At 30.1% G+C, this 20,244-nt stretch overlaps 1 protein-coding gene and 2 long non-coding RNA genes across 6 annotated transcripts; 2 read left to right on the top strand and 1 right to left on the bottom strand.

Moving 5' to 3' along the window:
* The first annotated feature begins 496 nt into the window (after window positions 1–496).
* On the top strand, window positions 497–10,892 carry LOC149886444 (uncharacterized). The gene is made up of 3 exons (XR_016454052.1): window positions 497–1,088; window positions 8,684–8,748; window positions 9,874–10,892. It is a non-coding gene; the product is annotated as an uncharacterized LOC149886444 (long non-coding RNA).
* On the bottom strand, window positions 6,589–14,785 carry LOC149886445 (uncharacterized). 2 transcript variants are annotated; one of them, XR_016454054.1, is made up of 3 exons: window positions 14,700–14,785; window positions 6,796–6,891; window positions 6,589–6,707 (listed from the first exon to the last, which is right to left on the bottom strand). It is a non-coding gene; the product is annotated as an uncharacterized LOC149886445 (long non-coding RNA). The 2 variants fall into 2 exon arrangements; XR_016454053.1 differs by lacking the exon at window positions 14,700–14,785 and adding an exon at window positions 10,998–11,095.
* On the top strand, window positions 13,477–18,973 carry LOC145184082 (uncharacterized). Of its 3 annotated transcripts, XM_090092786.1 has the most exons (6): window positions 13,477–13,679; window positions 14,706–14,774; window positions 14,881–15,003; window positions 15,708–15,757; window positions 17,110–17,317; window positions 17,466–18,973. In XM_090092786.1, exons 4-6 carry the CDS (start codon window positions 15,710–15,712, stop codon window positions 18,791–18,793), a joined length of 1,584 nt encoding a protein of 527 aa, XP_089948912.1. In that variant the 5' UTR covers window positions 13,477–13,679; window positions 14,706–14,774; window positions 14,881–15,003; window positions 15,708–15,709; the 3' UTR covers window positions 18,794–18,973. The 3 variants fall into 3 exon arrangements, with proteins under 3 accessions (XP_089948912.1, XP_079915774.2, XP_079915772.2); XM_080059648.2 differs by lacking the exon at window positions 14,706–14,774; XM_080059646.2 differs by lacking the exons at window positions 13,477–13,679; window positions 14,706–14,774; window positions 14,881–15,003; window positions 15,708–15,757 and adding an exon at window positions 16,106–16,407.
* Window positions 18,974–20,244: the final 1,271 nt, after the last annotated feature.

The raw sequence follows: 20,244 nt of genomic DNA on the forward strand, positions 1-20,244 counted from the left end.
GCAGGTTATGAAGTACTAGTAATATTTTAAAAACTCGGTAAACTGGATTTAGCACAGAACTTCTCAAGATTAATGAATAATCGAATGTAGCTGTTGTAATTGGACAGTTAAAACGCAGTTTCTCCATCTAATCCACGAGAAAATATATAGATACACAATGTCGTCCTACTTTTTACAACCAGAAAGTAGTAAGTGGTTCTTTATTACAGTAAAAAAAATTTTCATGTTTCGCTTGACGAAAGTCAAAAGAGAAACTTTTACATGTCTTTGGTTCGCTTGAAATATTTTGTTCTTTCTCACAACCATTAAAACCCACCAGGTGCTCTATCATGCATGGTATGCGTCTTGTTAGCGATTCAAGTCCATTTTCGACTTGCCTCCTTTAATAATCAGTTCTTGAAAAAAACTATTTAATTTGTAGGGAGAACAGAAATAAGCAATTTTACAAAAGAAAAAAGTGTTTAAAAATATAAAAGTTGTGGGGTAAGCGTCATCTTTTGCAATGAAAATCAAGACAATTTTCAATTGTTTATTTTCTGACTCATTAAACTTTTTATGAGGTTGTTTTGAATTGCTTTTGTTGGTTTCTATTTTTCCAAGGTTTTTACAAAAGTTCTTACCAAAGTTCTTACAAAAGGTCAGGTAAAATAAACTCTGAAAACCAACTTTTGTGCACTTTTTTTTATAGTTGGGTAACGAATTCTTTTAATGTATTGATCACTTAAAAAAACATACATTAATGTTGGGTAAACATACATAAACATGCATTGATGTTGGGTTTTTATTTTAAAGATTACTCTTAAATGTGTTTGTTTGTATTTGGCTTTCTTATCAAAAAAATTTTGATCTTCTTTAATTTAAGCACAGAATATTATTTGTCTAAATGTCATTCAGTAGCTTCAAGCAGATCTACAACGTGATTTGTGCTTAAACAACGTGATTTGTGCTTAAAAGCTGAACAAAGACTTTTTTATTGATATTATTTTGACAAACGATAAAAAAAAAATGTGTTTGTAGCTTTTTCCAGAAACGTTTTGTGCTTTAGGTGTCACAGACAAAGTTTAAAATATCAGAGTGATGGGTAGCGGGTAAGAACTTTACTTCTGCTTTTTTGTTTGATATTTAATTAGCATTTTCATTGAGATGAGAGAGCTACACACTTTATTTTCACTTTCTGAAGTCATGAAGCCTTCTCCGCTTCTTGATTTTATTGGGAGTTTCACTAAGAATGACACCTCCAGCCTGAAATTCAAGGAGTTTTACAACTTTCCAAGAATTTCGCTCATTCATAACAACCTTATTTTGCACATCATATGAAGAAGAACAAAACTTGCTTGCGCTGCTGGTTTTTTTGTTGAAATCACCAAATGAATGACATTCATTTGGTGATTTCGTTATTTTCAAAAAGAATAAAATCTGCAGTGGATTTGTAATGAGATTCGGTATTTTTAAGTGACAAACCCTTCAAAATAATTTTTATCTGAAAGAAAAAACTTGAAAATGTTTTTAGTTTTTGTGAATAATGCAAAAATATTAACAAGAGCCAAAGTAAAAAAAATTAAATATTCTAAAATATATATCACGAAAACAATCAACCAAGAAATTTAATTTCAAAAAAAAGAGCTATGATACCTATATAAAAAAAAGATTTTTTTGAAATAATTTCATTTTATATTTTATTTATATTTTTTATTCATTTTTTTTTATATATTACGTTTAGAAAAATCATTCCTTGAATTCAAGGTGGGAGTCATACCTCTGTGCTCTGTTTTTGCTCTAATAATCTCGTCTTTAAAAACTACAAATTGTAGCTGCAGCTTTGTTCACATGCTTGTTGATTCTTTTATAAGATTGGGTGTGGACATGAAATTAAGGCACTAAATTTTCTCTCCATACCATAGGAGGTTCCATAAGAGATTCGCTAACCGTCATCTGATTAGTCATACTTTACATAAAATTTGGCTCCAAGAGCCAAATTTTGTATAAGAGATACAGCATCGAGGGTTCAAAAAAGTTTTTTTTTGGAATCTCGTATTTATGACGCCCAGATCTGGATTTTCTCTAACTTTTCACACTTAAAGGTGTTGGTAGCAGAAATTTTATCCTTTTCTGACGGACTTGCAAGTATTGAAATGAGTAGGGAATCAGAAAGTTATAAATAAATTTTTTCATAACATTTTACTTTTACTTTCACATGCTAAAGTATACCTAAGCAACAAGCTTAGCTAACTATCTTTGGAGTTTTTAGATCCATCAGTATTAGTTAAAAAAGATAGCTGATTGGTATGCCACATGATTACAGACCAGAACCATTTTATTCCAAGAAGTCTCTCTATATTACTTTATAATTCACTTTCTTTACCAGACCCAGCCATTGAATTCGTGAAATCTGAACAAATCACTATAATTGAATCAATTCTCTCCGGGAAAAATCCAATCAAAAGCCTAAAAAGCTCAATTCCAGATTCTTTGATTGATTATTTGGTCCCGTTCAAAGTGTGCAGTGATCAAATAGCCAATGTTTGGTTAAGAACAAATACTGGTTGTTTTCCTAATTTTCTATCCTTTTGTTAAAATTTTTATTAACTGAGACTTTAATCAAAGTCAGTTACCTTTCTTCCATCAACGAAAATTCCAAAAACATGTTCTCTGATGACACTGTAATATTGATCATAACCACAACTCAGGTACTAAAAGTTTTATTGGAGTCACATGTTAAGTTAACTTAACATGTGACTCCAATAAATTTATATTTTGGCCTTATTAATTCTTGAAGAATGAAGATTTTATGGATGATGTAGTAGCTGGGATATGTGACAAAAGATGTGTACTTCTTCATTAAATGCTTCGTTTTTCTTTCCTCTGGCTTTCTCTTTTTTTATCTTGCCAGTTTGATTCATTAACCTGGCTTTGATCAAATCTTGTTTCTTATAGTTCTGATAAAAAATAAATCAAGTTGTGGTAATTTATATCCCAAAAACAGGATTCCTTAGGTTCAGCAGAATAATCACAATACTTCTTACATGGTACATTAATATAGTAAATAAAAATATGTTGCAGCTAGATGCTGTTATACCCTAACAACTTGTGCTGCTTATTATTCCGCAGTTTGACTGTCTTTACATTTTTTTCTTTGAAATATCTCTTAAGTTTGAAATTTTATCTGTAAAGGATTTTGTGAGATACGACAGCTGGGCTTTTAAATAAGATATGAAGCAGTTGTTCAAAAATTAAGTAGATATCTCTAACAATAAACTAGAAATTTATTTTTTTGAAATTCTTGTTTAATGCTAGAGATATCTACTCTAAATTAAAATTATAACATTTTTTTGGAAGATAAAAATCTACTTCTGATGACCTTAATAAATCATCTATAAGCCTAGTTTATTAAGGTCATCAGAAATTATCAACGTGATTAGCAAAAAAAATCGATTGCGTAACGTATATAAATGTTAATTTAGTACAGGGTGTCCCAAAATTTACGCAGGATTTGAATTGAATTGAAAACACTGTTTTTTTTCTTTAGATTGTAATTTTTTTTATTGAATAATAAAAATGACATAGGATAGCGTTATGTATAAAGTAGTACATCAGGCAAATGGCCTCCACAATTTTGCTGGCACATACGCACTCTTTATCAAAATTTTCCATTCACCATTTTGCTTAAATGTAGCTGAATTTCGTTGATGCAGCGTTGAATTTTCTTCTTCAATGCATTGGTAGTTGTTGGCTTGCTGGCAAAGACCTTTGACTTCAAATAACCCCATAAAAAGAAATCCAATGGCAGTAAGTTACACAATCTAAGGGGTCAATTCTGATCCCCGAAACAAGAGAGTATACGACCAGGAAATGTCTCATGCAGCAATTGAATTGTTTTACGAGCTGTATGCCATGTGTCACTGTCTTGTTGAAACCAGATGTTATCCACATCAATTTTATCCAATTTAGGCTGAAAGAACTTTGTTATCTTTTGCGATATCGAGCGCCAGTAACAGTCACTGCTCGATCAGCCTCATTTTGATGAGCCTCATTTTTAAAGAGGTTTGGTCCAATGATGTTATCATAGTTAAAAATATCAGAAATGATTTATTACACTGTAAAAAGTTTTTCTTTCCGTCTTTCAAATACAATATAAAGGATGGTTCTAATAGTTGTCCAGCTGGTTATGTTACTTGGGCAGATTTTCATTATCTACACACTAAAGATAAGCAACTTCAAGGTAATTTAAGAAATGTTCCAAAAACCACATAACAAAGTCTTCACCCTGGTAATAGAAAGCAAAATGTTTCTATTGTACAGTCCATTTTCGATGAAACAACAACTGCAAGTTTTAAAAGTTATTTTCCAGAAAGAAAAGGTTTTCATTCCTGGTTTTCATAATATTTTTGAAAAATGCTAGACTGTTTCAAATTCTAAACAACAATTTTGTCAGAATAAAACTTGGTCATGCAATTACTTGTGATAGTAAAACAATTTCTTTTCTTTTAGGCAACTTGCTCATTGGACTTTGGCAGAAATTTCCATATTTTGCACAATCAAAACAAATATCATCTGCTCTCATCACAACTCTGCAATCTCAAGCATTGCTAATAGATGAGCTTATTTGTAGAGAAAATTATTGCTATTTATTGAGTTTTTTCTCGCAATCAACAAATCAATAAATAGCAATAATTTTCTCTCCTAACTAAAACTCTCTTTTTACAAATTTTCTTCTTCGTAAATTCCCCATGCTTTTCCCAAAAATATCCTTTTACAAACCATCATAAATCACTACAAACCCATATTTACAATTCTTATTGGTAAAAACTGTTAAAGCTATTAAATCCCTAACGTCATTAAATGCTCTAGAACTTTCTGGAATTACATTATTGAAGGATATTTGTATGTGCTCACTTCACGACTTCAAAGTGAACCAATTGAGCATAGATTTTTACAATATAGACAGATGAGTGGTGGGAGATTTTTACTAAGCTTACTAGAAGTTCAATATTCAATATGCAAGTTACGGATACAAGCAAGGCGCTACTACACTTACTCGCCCACCCACCCACCCCCTAATTTTAAGATTGATTCCGATAGAGAAATTTATGATGATTAAAAATCGTATAAAAACTTAGGTCTCAAAATCAATCGAAAGTGCTCTAATCTGAAGTTAAAAGTACAAAAATATACGACCTCCGTTCCACAAGAGCTGTCACATTTGATGCATAAATTTTGTTTCATAATACTTGTCCCATTTCATCAAACTTTAATAGCTTTAGCTTTGTATGTGTTTGACCGATTTTCAAAAAGAAATAGCTTGTTGAAAAGGGTTACTCAAGGCTTTCTTATAAGTTTGGGCACTTAAAAATAAGTGATCACTAAGTGAATAAAAAATTGCGAGTCAGAAATAAGTTTTTTATCAGTTGTAGGGCAGATTCACATTGTAATTTTACTAGTATTGTGTTCTGAGTACTACTAATTTTTTTTTCTTAAATTTTAGGAAATAATTAGAACGGTACAAATTTAGCAAATCTTTAAAAAGATTACTTAAATAGCATACACTTTCAATATTCGGACAAAATGTACGGAGGTAGTACAACAAATCGCCATCATAAATTCACTAACTTTACGGTAGATTTTGTTTTCAACCGCAAAAACATTGCTCGCCTGGTTTCTACCATAAAAAATGATTTTTGATTTATTAAAGATGAGATAGTTCATTCGAGGATAATCAGACCAACAAACGAGCTATAAAACATATTATTCTTGTGAAACATGCGATTCCTTCTTGTGAATTTTAATTTATAATAAAATTTTTTACTATGTTTTAAAGAAAATCTGTATTATTATTAAAGGAAAAAAGTATATGAAAAAACGAACTTTCATCAAATAATAAAAATGAAATTCCTTAATGTTAATTGCAAAAATAAATTCTTTTTGAAACATTCCTTTTTTCATGACAGATATTAAAAATAAATTTTCACGGGGAATAACTTGTAGTATTAAAAGAAAGTCAATAGTTTAAAATGTGGATTTTTTTAACATAAACATTTGAACAGTTTTAGTTGTTTTAAAGTTTATTGCAATCAATAAAAAAACTTTTTAACTTATTTCATAAAAATTTAACGTTCTATTATTCAATATCTTTAATAATAAAAGTAAAAACCAGGTTGTTAAATACTTTTAAAAGATAACTTTTAAACAAACAAACAAAAATCATTTTTCAAAACGGCGAATTATTGTATATATTTGTACTTTCAACTTCAGATTAGAGCACTTTTCATTGACTGTGAGACCTATGTCTTTTTACAATTCTTAATGAGCATAAAATTCTGTTGGAATCGATCATAAAATTAGGAGGGTAGAGAGTGGAGGGGGGGGGGGTGAAGAATGTGTAGTAGCGCCTACAAGTAATATAGTTATTTGTTCATATCTACAAATACTTTCAAAAATTTGTCTTACTGTACCCTCACTTTCACTTAAAGATTTCACGTGTGGATGTTTTGCAGTCTTAGATAACCAAATTTAATAACTAAACAAGGTGCTCATGTCAAAGACACACCAATCTTTGTTTTATCGAAATACTTTCAAACAATTTGTTTTACTTGTAATTTACACAACGAATGAGGCTTTAAATTTGCTTCTGAAATTATAATGTCTTTTTAAGAATAAGCAGAACCTAATCAATTCCACAGTACGAAAAAATGCTGTTAAAAGTTTGAAAGCTAGACAGAGAGAAAAATAAAGTTAAAAAAACAAACATTAAAGTTGATAATAACATAAAAATAGAAAAAAACATAAAAAGATCTTAACCTCTGATTCCTCTGATGATGATGATTAACATCTGATTCCTCTGATCATGATGATTAACCTCTGATTCCTTTGTAAATTCCCAATGTTGCTGTCAATCTAAACGTAAAAAATTTACAAATACAAAAATAAAGATTAGATACAAATATATGTAATATACATTGATATATATGTTTACAAATACATAAATTGCTATTACAAAAAAAAAAACACGAAATGCCAGTTTTCTGTGAGTTTTTTTTTATGTGCACTTGTAGTATTATATTTAGTTGGGATGAGATGCAGTATGTTTTTCTCTGTAATTGCTCAGCCATTTTTTTATAAATATGGCCTCTTAGAGTTGGGTTTTAAAATGTAACATACACGGACGTGCAATATTGTAGGCTATGATTTAAAACTTATTTGGAATGAGTTCCACATCATTGACCGTGAAAGACTGTGATCAGACTGCAACCTTTTCAAACAACCTTTTTTTTTTTGGTATTGTTTAAAGGATTAAGGAGGATAATTATATTAATAACAGGGGGTGCATAAGTCACTTTACCATTTTAAAATGCAATATCTTTTTTTTTTTTTTTTTTTGTTAATTTTTTTTTCTTTTCAGGATTTTAAAGTAAAATCTTTGAAAATGTAACCATGAGTAAATTTACAACCGAAAAAAGAGTGAAGGGAATTGACACTCCATTATTTAAACATAGAAATTCTTAATTTGCCATTTCAATGTTTTCACTTACTAACCCTTAATTAATTAACTAGGTAAAACGTTTTCGAGAACAAGATTCAATTGCCAATAGGTCTCGATCCGGACGAAGTCTCTCAGTTCGTACGTCTGAAAATACAGAAAATGTGCAGCACAATATTGAGGAGAACCTAACCACACTAATTCAAAGACGTTCTCAAGAACTTGGAATTTTACGGAGGATCCATACAAGTTTCAGTTATTGCAACCAATGCAATCATTGGACTTGGAACAGCTGCTAAATTACTCAGTCAGATTTCAGGAAGAATTAACATCAATTTTGTTTCACAGCTTAATCATGGAAGGTGAGGCCCATTTTCATTTGGACAGACGGTATCAAAAATCCACGCAACGTTCATGCAAGTAAATTACACCCACGTAAGGTTACAGTATAGTATGGAGTAACCTCAGAAAGGATTATTGGGCCTCACTTCTTTGAGGATCCTGTTGAAAATCCACTTTCTGTAACTGGTGGGTGAGAGAAATTCTGTTGAATTTTGTTCATTATGGCAGGGTTTTGGTGACAGCAAGAAAGTGCAACTGCACATAAGGCTAAAGCCACTATGCAAATTTTAACTGCGATGTTTTAAAGTTGAAAAATTTCTCAAAATTCCATTTTATTACGGCCTCCACAATCACCTGATTTGACACCACCTGACTTTTTTCTTCGGGGATATCTTAAAGAAAAGGTGTATGTAAATATAAGCCTCGAACTATCCAACAACTTAAAGAAGACATGCACGAGGAAATTCGTTCCATACACTTCATATGCTAAGAGCTGTCATGGAAAATGCCTTACAAAGAGCTCGTGTTTGCGAAGCTGAAAACGAAGGCCATTTAAATGATATTATTTTTCATACACAATCAAAATAAAATTGCATTTTTTAAGCTTTGTAAACGTATAAAATTAATAATGTACTTTAATTTAAAAAAAAAAGATATTTTAAAATAGGAAAGTGACTTATGCGCCACCCTGTATAATTTATTTGCAATACTATTTGCAATTGCACTATTCTTAATTTGATTTTCAGTATTATACCATAAATGTTATGCTCTCTTGATCTTGCTGTTGTAGGATGAAACAAAACAGACTTTAGCTTTCCGAAAAGCTCAAAAGTTAAAGTCTTTGACTTGGATTTTTTTTTTCTTTAGTTGGCTTGAAATGGTTTCCATTTTGTATTTTAACAAGGACTGATATTGGAGTACGTAAATAATAGGTAAGTAAATGAAATAATACATACAAGTATATGAAATTATATAAACATGAAGAAATTTGTGATTGTAAATTTAAAAAACTAGCTGTTATTCCTTCTTTTAAGTGTGTTTTTTCTTTTTCTTAATTTCAATTTTTAGAACTCTTTTTTAAGGTTGCCATAGCAACCAATGGCCCGAGCACCCAAAACATAAACTTGAAATTAACAATTTCAAACATATTTTGTATTTTTATTTGAAATTATAAATTACATTAATGATGTTATCAAGGAAATATTTTTTAGTAATACGCAACTCATATTTAAAAGCGATCTTGTATTTAATGCTTTGTGGCAAAATTTAAAGGTAATAGAAATATAAAGATGAAAGTTATCTATGTTTATTAATTTATTGTCTTGGTTCTTATATCTAAATAAACAATCAGTACATTAAGAGTACATTAAGTGTATCACGGCATACATCATAAGAAATTTTTAAAATTTTCCAAAGATGTAAGGTATATTAAGTTGCATAATATGTAATATGCATCTCTCTATATGTATTACACTTATATCTGTTTCTTTACTGATTTTGATGATGGCAAAAATGCTCTATAAATTATGGCAGATGAGTGTCTGAAACTGCGCCCTGAAATAGAATTTATAATTGCTTAGCCATTGAAATCTTCTGACAAAATGGTTGAACAGCTGATATCCTAGAAAAATTACGTGCGCTTTATAATGAAAAAATGTAAATACTCATAAATATAAATTGTTTTCATACTCTACTCATCGGTAACTAATACTTATGAGTATTGACATTTTGTTTTATTCCAATGATTTAAGCTGCTGCTAACTATAATACTATATATATATATATATATATATATACATATATATATATATATATATATATATATATATATATATATATATATATATATATATATATATATATATATATATATATAAATATAATAAAAATAAAAATATAATAAATATAATAAATATAAAAAAATATATAACTATAAGTAAAACTATATTTACAAAAAATTAAATAGCAAATATTTATAAAAATTGAAAATATTTTCCGTATTTGTGCTTACCATATTAGTTATTATTTGTTATTTAACATTTCAGTTTTTTTTTTAGTTTAATGCGCCTACCATTACAAAGAACTAGATTGGTAATAACTGCTTGCTATCAATGGGTAGGAAATTTGCAAATCAATTCCTGGTCTTCTTTATCATTAAATGAACACTAGATATCAGAGCTCAGAAGCTTATTTATTATTAAATGAACACTAGATATCAGAGCTCAACTGCAAACCTGCCGATAATTTGCAAAAATGACTTATATAATAACATATAAAGTTGTGATAATATTGTCTTAAATTAATATGCTATTATTTACCTTCGACTCTCTCTTTTTCAAATTATCACATGTTATTTATCTTTTGGGATTTTTAATGCTTTCAAATTTGTATATATTAACAATGAATTGGGATAACCTTGTGGTTGGCACACTGCGGCTGGTGAGCCACATGCAGCTCTCCGGCCATTCAAGTGTGACTCTTCCAAGAATGACAAAAATACAATTTTTCAAATCTTAAAATTAAAAATATTTAATAATTTTAAAAGCTTTAGAAAACCAATTTTGGTTACTTATCATTTTTGAAAAAAAATTTCTAAACATTCAGTTTTCTTGATAACTTAAAATTTAATTTTATGAAAGCCAATCGAATTTAGATATCTTGACAGCCATTTTTGGTTTGCAAGATACTCTTGGTGTAAAAACTTTCGCGAATACGAAAATTCGCGAAATATTTGCTTTAACTTAACGAAAATGAACTAAATAAATAAAGCACGAATCCTTATTTTCGTTTATTTTCGGAAATATAAACTTTTGCGAATCAATGATCTTATTGGATTCTCGGGAAAATGAACTTTTATGACAGGTTGTTTTCGCAAAAAAGTTTCACTTCGCGAGGATTCGTATACCTAAAGTACCTAAATTTGGCTCTTACACACGGCCATTATATATAAATACTAATTATTTATAGGAAAAGTTAGTCGGATAAGGTTCCAGCACCTGTTCAAATTGAAAGTTTGATTGAGTTTTAGAGAATCCACACCAACAACCAAACTTATGGAAACTTATACAAAACAAAATGAAATATAAAATTTAAAGTATTTCTTTTTATAGATTTTTATCTTCTTGTTTTTTACTTTGTAAAGATTTCATCGATTTACGGAAAATTTTAAAGGAAGACTTACTTTCAAAAAACGCTACGGTTTTCTAACGAAGAACTAAATTTTTGTCGCTTGAAATTAAGTTTTGTTTTTTTCCACTCTATCAAAGATGAATGCGAAACGCATCAAACAAATTTTTGGTTGCCAATTTTTTAGATAAAAAAAAAAAGGAATTAAGACAAAGAGAAACTCCTCCATAACGTAGAATTTTCTTCTTTCACGCGCAGCTTTCTTCTCTATTACGCGCAGCTATTTAAAAAGCAAGGATACTCTCGTAATCTTCAATTAGGCGGGGTTTTTTTTTCACTTCCATCCTCTGATGAAGATAACAGTTCCAGATTTTTAAATAAGCACACATTGCCGTTCTTGTTTTGTTTTAAATGTTGATAACAAACTAACAAAATAACTGATTAACAGAAGAGGCAACCTACACAACAATACAGTAACCGTTGCTTGTTTTTACAAACAAAGGTTACTACAAGGCTCCTCCTTGCAAAATATGTAATAAACAAACTTCGGATTTTTTAAAATAGACTCAGTTAAGACTTAAAATGTATATTTATTCGACCGTTTTGAGAAAAAATAATGTCACTATTTAAGAGCACGCTTAATAAAATTGAGTTTCGAAAAATAATTTTATTTAAACTAATTACAAAAAAGGGCACCTATGTAAATGAAACAAGGTTAAAAATTTGTTGGTAAGAAGGTAACTGTGCAGCGTACTTTACAAATTCTCTGACAGCAAATAAATGGTCAAAATAAATTTTTATTCGGCTGGTTCCCTTACTAGTTCGGTAGTTTAAAAAAAAAAAGTTGTCTTCGTTGCAGTGTATCGCGTGAAGTGATTTTTCAAGAAAAAGTTGTTTCGTTTTTTTTAATTTTATTGTCACTTTACGTATTTTGATTGGTTCTGCAATAAATATTTTGATTGGTCTACTTTTAATAGTTGTTTTTTAAAACCTGTATGCTTTTTCAAATGTTGATATACGTGACCCCACAAAATGCTTTTACTCTCTTCCTTGAAATTAAAAGGTAACGGTTGCAGTTTTGTTCTAATTTTCTTGTGTTTTTTTAGCTGGTATTTAAATGATTAAACGAGACCAGACCCTTAGCTAAAAAAAATGACGTTAGGAGCTTAGCAATACGATTTTTAGACGCCACAATCTATACAAAAGTGCACATACAAAACACAATGCTAAAAAAAACGAGCAGATGGCAACGTACTCATGCTCTGTCTGCCTTGTAAAAAACAAATAGGCCAAGATTCGAATTCGCCCCACTTACTATATCAAATATTAATGGATCCTTTGATACCAGATGTCATAAGAAAGAATGCGTTGCCAATTTTTGGGAGTATCTATGATATTTACGATCTTTAAGTTACTCTTTACAAACTCGTTTATCGCTGAGTAATCAATGAATACTACTTCAAATAAGAAAACCTCGCTGTTTTTGTATTTGTTGCAAAAAGATTTTTAATCTCCCAAGTGTCTTCTAATCTTTTAAGTATCTTCTAAGTGCCTAGCATTTAAAAACAAAGCATTTTGTTTTTCGTATTTTTATTTACTTAAATTTTTGAGATTGGGGCAAAAAGGAAAACTAGTTTCACTTCGAAGATTTTTTTTTCTTACATTTTACTCATTCTTTTGTGAACAGTATTTTGAATGTGAAAGCTTCATTATAAACGTAATGATGCGTTAACTGAAATTTTTAATGGACTTCTATGATTTTTTTTTTTTTTTTATCAACAGCTACATAAAAGGTAGAATTAATATTTTCTTTTGTTTTTTGTTGTTTTTTTGTTAAAAATAAACAAAGAGAATTTTCTTGTATGAAACTTAAATGAATTTATGAAAAATATATTATACGTTTAACAAAAAGTTCCCCCAAACATATTTTGTAGTTGCGAAACAAAGTCTGCTTTGGCGGAATGATTGAGTGCCAGCAGGTCAGTTTATTTGCGGTGTAAAATTGATTTTCATTTACCTTAAGTTTCCATTCCCTACAGGCGCATTAGTATAATGCAATTAAAGCAAGATTTGTTATGAAAAAAGCCATCATTAATAATCAAACAGCATTTTTACAAAACGCTTTTCTTCGCAGCGATTAAATCGAAAAGTATTTTTTTAAAAACACGTGTGCAGCAAATAAATTCAAAAGCATTGAACTCCGGGATTGAATTGAGAGAAGTTGATGAGGTATAATAAGATTAATGAGATAAATGATTAATGAAGCTTGAATATTTTTTGTGTAATGCTTCTAAATTTCGGACGATTTTTCACTCTTCGTTGTATCAAGGTTGCAGATTTCAACTCTCACTCATGAAAAAACTAGATAATAAACTTATATATTTTTTGGAAATGCCCTGTCTCGCGATAAATGCAACAGAAAAATCGACAGGTCAATTAGATATAAAACAAACTTTCAATAACAAAAAAAATTCATGCTTCGTTTTATAGCAAATTTAAACATATATAATTCATTCTGCGATACGGGTTCATAAAATGCATTCTATTGAAATCTTTCACATTCGCTTTGACGAAATGAATGCCAGCATTCACTGGTAAATAGAACATTTCTAGGTTACTGTTTTTTTTCACATAAAAGGTTTTAAACTCAGTCAAATAACTGATATGAGGCAATATGAGGCAGCATGAAGATTCTTTTCATCAGTGATTTTCTTTCTAACATCATGCATCGGCTCAGGTAAGAGGAACTTCTCGTTAAAGCTCAAACTTATGAAATAACTGAGAAATAAAATAAACACTAATAAAAATACAATTACGAATAGAAACAGAAAAGGAATCTGTAGCCAAAATTTTTTGTTCTTGCTTTTTTTTTCTCTCTCTCTCTCTCTCTCTCTTTCTTCTAATAAGAAACGAAGATAATCTCCTAGGATGACTTGTTAAAAAACAGTTTAAGATCAAATTTAAAAGATTTACAGTTTCTAAAAGTAAATAGAGGTAAATTTAAAATAGATGAAAGAAAAGAAAGAGAGAAAATAGATGCAGTTGATGCACTTTTATGTAAACAAAATTAAAAAGAAAAAAAAAAAAAAAAGCGAGAGAGAAAAATCTGGTAAAAGATGTCTCGTTAAAAAATAAAGAATTTCTTCATATACAACAATTTACAGTGCTCATGAATCACAGTCGTGCTTCCGTTTTTTATCGAAACATCTTCATAGATAATAAGGCCGTCAGAGGAGTGGTTAGGCTGAATAAATTAATATATCATTGGTCCTTATCAACTAAAGAACCAAAAAAAGAACAAAACAGAGATAATATAACATTAAATACAATGTTAACAATGAGATTAAAATGTATATAAAAAAAAAACAACGCATATATGCATGGAGTCAATAAAAATTCCTTTTTTAAATCAAGGAGTGTATGAAGCCTGACTTCTTCCATCACTTTATAAATTATAAAAATTTGCCGATGCTGGTGTGAACATCAAAAACAAAAACTACGTCAGCGAATAAATAAAAACCGGTAGGCCAGTGAATAGCGCGTAAAAATAGCTGGAGAAAAAAGCATTCTCAAAAACAAACTGAGATGTACTTGATAGGACTTGAAGACGTTTAAAACAGTAATCGCTAACAGCAGCCTCATTACCAGTAATATGATGAAGCAAGTCTTTTTTTTTATCAGAAAATCTATAGAGAATCTTTACCCAAATAACCCATTAATTAATTAAAACCGTAAATTTAAAGAAATCTTTACTTACTTTTAGGACCTTCAGAAAATCTTTACCAACATGACGATTGCATCCGTAACACACAAATTAAATCTATTTCTTAATGTAAATTAGCCCTAAATTATTTCGCTTGCACAAACTTTCGATTATTTTCCACTTAATGTATTATTTCGTATGTGAATTAATAATTCATTAAGGCGCCGCTTTATAGGTAAAAGATAGAACCACCTTAAAGGCGGAGAACACGGGGCCACGTTTGAGTACTTAAAAAGCTGTTTTCGATTTTCTCTTTCCACTGTAACAAGATAAAGTTTGTGATTCACGGAGTTTATAGGTAATGGATTTTTTCTTCAAGCATATATTAAAATTTTATTTTGTGATATTTTTCTTATTTAATCGTGTTTTTAACCTAGTAGGATAAATTTTTTTGGTATTCTTTGAGAAGTGATACGTTGATGAGCTTTCGAGTTCTTTCATCAACGCGTTACTTTTTAACAAAAATTCATTTAAAATGGTACTTTTTTTATTTCATTAACTTAAGTCCTGGAACACACTACTTCTTTATCCAGAACTTAAATTTTCACTTGACGGGATTTCTTTGAAAGACTAAAGAGCATCGAAAGCTATGCGTGCGCCCTAAATGCAGCGAGTATATTTGCGATTTAGCTTTTGAAAAAACACGTAATCGAAAAATCATCTGTCTGATGAAAAAATCATCTGTCTTAAACTCATTAAACAATTATGGCGAAAAATTTCAATTGAATTCTCGCATGCTACATGCTTTTTTCGCAAAGAAATTAAATTCCAAAGGCTTAACAAAAGAGGAATACATTTTCTGTTCTTGCAAACTCTGGTATTGTATAGAAAGCGAAAAAGAACAATTGGTGCCAACAGTTTCATTACGTTTCTAGTAAATTGATTTCCATGAGTTACTGAATTAGTGCTGCAAAAAGCGATAACTCTTTTTTTTTTTTTAGAAGATTGTGACTTTCTGTAGCAATAAAAATAACTGTGGCTTTTTTTAAATTTGTATCGCAGGTATGATAGTTGAGGGAAAAACAAATATTGCAGAGATGAGGAGTCTTCAGGTAACTTAAATTGCTTTTTTTTTTTCTTTTCTTTTCTTTCTTCTTTTTTTTTTTTTTTTTGTCAGGGCGTGCATACTTTTTATCAATTTCTTTCCCACTTTTTTTTTGTCACTGAAAAATTATGGAAGCAAACCGTTGAACAAATTCGAACGTGTTTTAGGCTTAAAATTTCGTGATCTGCACTTTCTGTTGCAATAAGAGAAACTAAGACAGGTTTTGTTGCATTCTTAGTTTTTCCTAACTAAAGAATTCACTGGTGCGTTTTTTATGAATCCGTGATTTGAAATTATTCCCAATTTTAATGCTCAATCATCGAGAAAACTTATTGTAATTGTGCAACAAACGCTCTCGTTTTTTTTCAAAAAAATTTCTTTGCTTATATCTGCCGTGAAAGAAAATAGCGGCATGCAGCTTTTATTTTTCCAAACGAAACCCGAGCAAAGAAATTTATTGAAAAGTATTAGCGTAAAATCGCTTCTACCCAAAACAATTTAAACCGAGTTCACGAAATGTTTCTACAGATATCTTAGTTTTTGTTATCTATAAAATCAAAATTATCTTTAAATGAACTTTCTAAATCAAATGCTTTCGCTGAATGAAGCCAAGAAAACTCAGATTTACATAATTATGATACACATGATAAAAGCAATGTAAGTTACATAAAATTTTTTAATTACAAAAATTAAAAAGTCTTTGACCGCCGAAGGTGAATTATTTTTTTGTCATTAAGTTAGTTAAATCTGAAAATATGACTAAAATAAATACGAACTTCTAAATAATTTTTTAATGATTTTAAATACTTCTGAAATTTAAAATTACGAATTTATTTGCGCGGTTTTTATACTTGATTAGGCATGTGTAAGACATTTTTTGTATATAATTTTGCATATATTTTTATATATATAAATATTTTTTAATTTTGATGTCGTTTTGTGAGTTTTTTCTTTTTTCTTTTTTTTTTAATACTTTGGTAGACGGCGTTCGGTGCCGACGTTTTGTTAGAATTTTTTTTTGGTTTTCAGATGGGCTTCATTTATATTTCATGTGTATTTTTTATATTATCATTTACCTCTTACATTTTTCTTACGGTTTAAGAAAAGAGTCGGGTCATTTTACATTCATCGCTTCATACTTGCACCGGTGGGGAGGGGGCTTATCGAAGTGGGCGATGATTTCCCTAAGACTGAAGATTGTTGAGGGGTTCCTTAAGGTTGAGAACTTCAAATGCCTAAAAACTCAAAAGAATTTAAAATATGGATGACGTTATTATGCTGAAAATTTGCCCGTTTAATTTAAGCGCATTTCTGATCGCATTTTTTAAATAACTTACGTTTTTACCATTTTTTTTTTAGGTAACCATTTACGATTCAGGTTTTTCTGTTATGAGCGTGGAGCAAGGAACCACGTTAAAAGTGGCTAAATTGTTGTACCAATCACAGCGGAAATCAAAATCACAAATTCTAGGATTAAGACCAAGAAATCACAAAGATGGAATACCTTGCATAATTACTTTGGATGACACGTCGTTGTACGAATCATCATATGACGTGCTGTTATCAGGTGCGGGGAAAAAGTATTTTTTTAAAAAGTCTTTCTCTTGTAAGATTTCCTCTTTTCTAAGATTTTGTGGTTGTGACTTTAAAAAATCTCTTGAAAGGATCAAATTTGTAAAAAATTCGTAAAGATTTTTTGCTTAATGATGATTTAGATGATCCTACCTACAACAAAGAGAGCACATCAACGAAGAGGTGCGTAGAATGCTTAAAGGAGTCGTGGAAGTTAAAGAGTTTTGTTAGCACAGGTATGAACACGGAGTTAAGTCCAACAGAAACATTTGATGACTACAAACAAGTTAGAAGAGAAAAGAGCTCTTTTGATGAAGAAAAAGCACCTAAAGAACCTATATTTCCTGTTAACGGCAGGTATATGCCTCAAAATAACAAGCATGGAAGCAAAGTTACCGATTACGAACCTGTTATGCATGAAAACTATCGAGTAGCACCATATATGACGACAGAAAAAAATACAAGCCTTATACGTAAGCACCGTACCCCATCGCCAATTTATGATAATCAGCAATTGTATAGACAGCATATTAATATTGATATGGAGGCAGTTCATTTTAACAGAGTACCATCTTATAATTTTTTGACGTCAGAAAGAGTAAAGTGGGATTCAAAACATTATTCACATCCTTATAACCCACGTGCCTATATTCCTAAAGGAGACGAGAACCTTTCTTCACACCACAATCGCTTTCAGCATTGGCAAAGTGTTGACATTGACCAGTACAAAAAAAGGATACATGCTTCATTTGAAGATTGTCGCTCTACTGAAAAAGATAAGAAAAGCGAAAACTTTCTTGTAGAAAGAAACGGAATGTCATCTCCTATACATAAACTTCGCTATCATCCCGAGCTTCCCTACACACAGTCTCACCCTCCTGAAGCTCCTCCTGTATTTGTTTTGCCAAACGATTTCAACGAAGCTTCAGAGCAGAATATTGGGGAAAAGCCAATTGCTTCTAGTAGACACGAGATTATGGAGGACGTTAAGGAAATAGATGAACTTAAATATGAAACTAAAGAAGAGGATGATTCTCCTCAATTATCTCCAGCTGAATCTGAAGCAAGTTATCCGCTACAATCAGGAGTAAGTCCTGACTCATCAACGCACTCAAGCAAAGGATTGCTATGTAAAATTTGTAACGAGTTGTTCTCGACAAAAAGTCTGCTTTATAAACATTTGCGCGGTCATTCATCTGATGAAAAACCTTTTAAATGTAGTGAGTGTGGCCAAGGATTCACCCTTAGCAGTAACTTGCGCCAACACCGTATCATTCATCGAGGGTACAAACCTTTTCAATGTGAATTCTGCGGTAAAAAGTTCATGCGATCGAATGTTTACAAACAACATAGAAGAATTCACACGGGGGAGCAAATGCACAAATGCGGACTATGCCCCAGTGAGTTCTTACAAAAATATGCGCTGGTCAAACACATGAAGAAAAATCACGATGTTCAAGCCATGGAGTAATTAGAGGGAATTAATAAACGGATCGCAAATAAATTCGAAGAATGAAAAACATTTTCCCAAACTTCCATAAAAATAAAGAACTTTTTAATTTGCTTTGTTACTTAATATAGTATTTTATTTACAAAGTTGTTATTTATATCTCTTCTAAGATATCATTAAAGAGCCTAAACGATTTTAAAACTAAAATGTTTTCTTTTTTTTTTTTTCCCCTTTTTAAAGAAACTTTTCATTTTCAACATTTTGATTTGTATTTAAAAAAGAAAGTTAATGTAGTCTTAACGGCGTCCTCTAAGGTATGGTCTTCATTAGAAGAGTTTGTTGATTTCTCTTTTTTTTCCCAAAGATACGCATTGACTTCCTCATGGAAATAATGAACCAGTTAGAGTTGTAGTTTTTTAACAAAAATAAATCCGACCCACCATTAAAAAAAGAAGAAAAAAAGAGACTAAAGCAGAAGCATAAATTTAAAGTTTTCTTCAACGTAACCTAAGACCACATTTCCTCAAAGAATATTATATCCGAATTTTAAAATTATTCCACGCAAACTTATTTTCTCAATTTTACAAAAGAAAGAAACTACATTTAATTCGAAATTTGGGTCAGCACTCTTAAATTGTCAACGATTTTTGGTTGAATATCTTTTGTCTGCCGTTGATGTTTTTAAAACATTAAATGGTTTTAAATTTTTTAAGGTTTTCTAAGCATTACCCCTTCTTGAAATAAATTCCAGCCTTTCGTCTATTAAATTGAAATATTTTATAAGTGGAATGTTTATTTATAGCCAAACATCGGTAAAAATATTGTTTTTTTTGGAATTATTTTGAACACGCGGATTTTTATTACGAATTTGTATTAGATGAGTAATATAATTGTTAAAAACACCTTGAGTAAGCGAGACAGCAGTGTAAGTAAGGAATTAATCGGATTGTTAAAAACGCGTAAAGGAAGTATATTACTTCATTAAAACTTTAATTTCATTTGGAAGAAAGACCTTATTTCAGTAAATAAAAAGTTCAGGAAATTCTTCGTGTGGGTCGAAGATTTTATTTATAAAGTTTTTTTTAGGGTTAGGCTTAAAATACTTAGGGTAATAAAATTTTTAGGGTTAATAAATTTTTTAGGGTTAATAAAATTTTTAGGGTTAATGCTAAATAGCTTAATATATAGCTGTTTTTTCTTTTATTTCTTTTTTCTTTTTAATTTTAAAAAGTTCAAAATCTATCACTAGCTAAGAAACAAGTTATTACAGAGAGATAAATGTCACTCGCGTTTAAATCGGTTTGAGATCAATTTCACTAAATTTCCTTACAAAAAACTTAAACAATAACGTAATAATGGTTTCTATAAAATACTATGTGAGTAAATTTGATTTTATTATTTCTATGATTTTGTTTTACGAATTTCTTCTTCCTCTTGTACGGAAGAAAATTAATACAGTTCGTAACTCTGCT

This window comes from Hydra viridissima, unplaced genomic scaffold (assembly GCF_058129835.1).
Source record: "Hydra viridissima isolate aposymbiotic clone 2 unplaced genomic scaffold, HvirCarnegie_v1 scaffold_7, whole genome shotgun sequence".
In the NCBI taxonomy this organism is placed as follows: domain Eukaryota; kingdom Metazoa; phylum Cnidaria; class Hydrozoa; order Anthoathecata; family Hydridae; genus Hydra; species Hydra viridissima.

Bases quoted from the DNA above. Each gene is read 5' to 3' on its own strand.
- LOC145184082 (XM_090092786.1), top strand. From the start codon at position 15,710: ATGATAGTTGAGGGAAAAACAAATATTGCAGAGATGAGGAGTCTTCAG. The intron at 15,758-17,109 runs GTAACTTAAATT...TTTTTTTTTTAG, and splicing joins CAGAGATGAGGAGTCTTCAG to GTAACCATTTACGATTCAGG. The intron at 17,318-17,465 runs GTGCGGGGAAAA...ATGATGATTTAG, and splicing joins ATATGACGTGCTGTTATCAG to ATGATCCTACCTACAACAAA.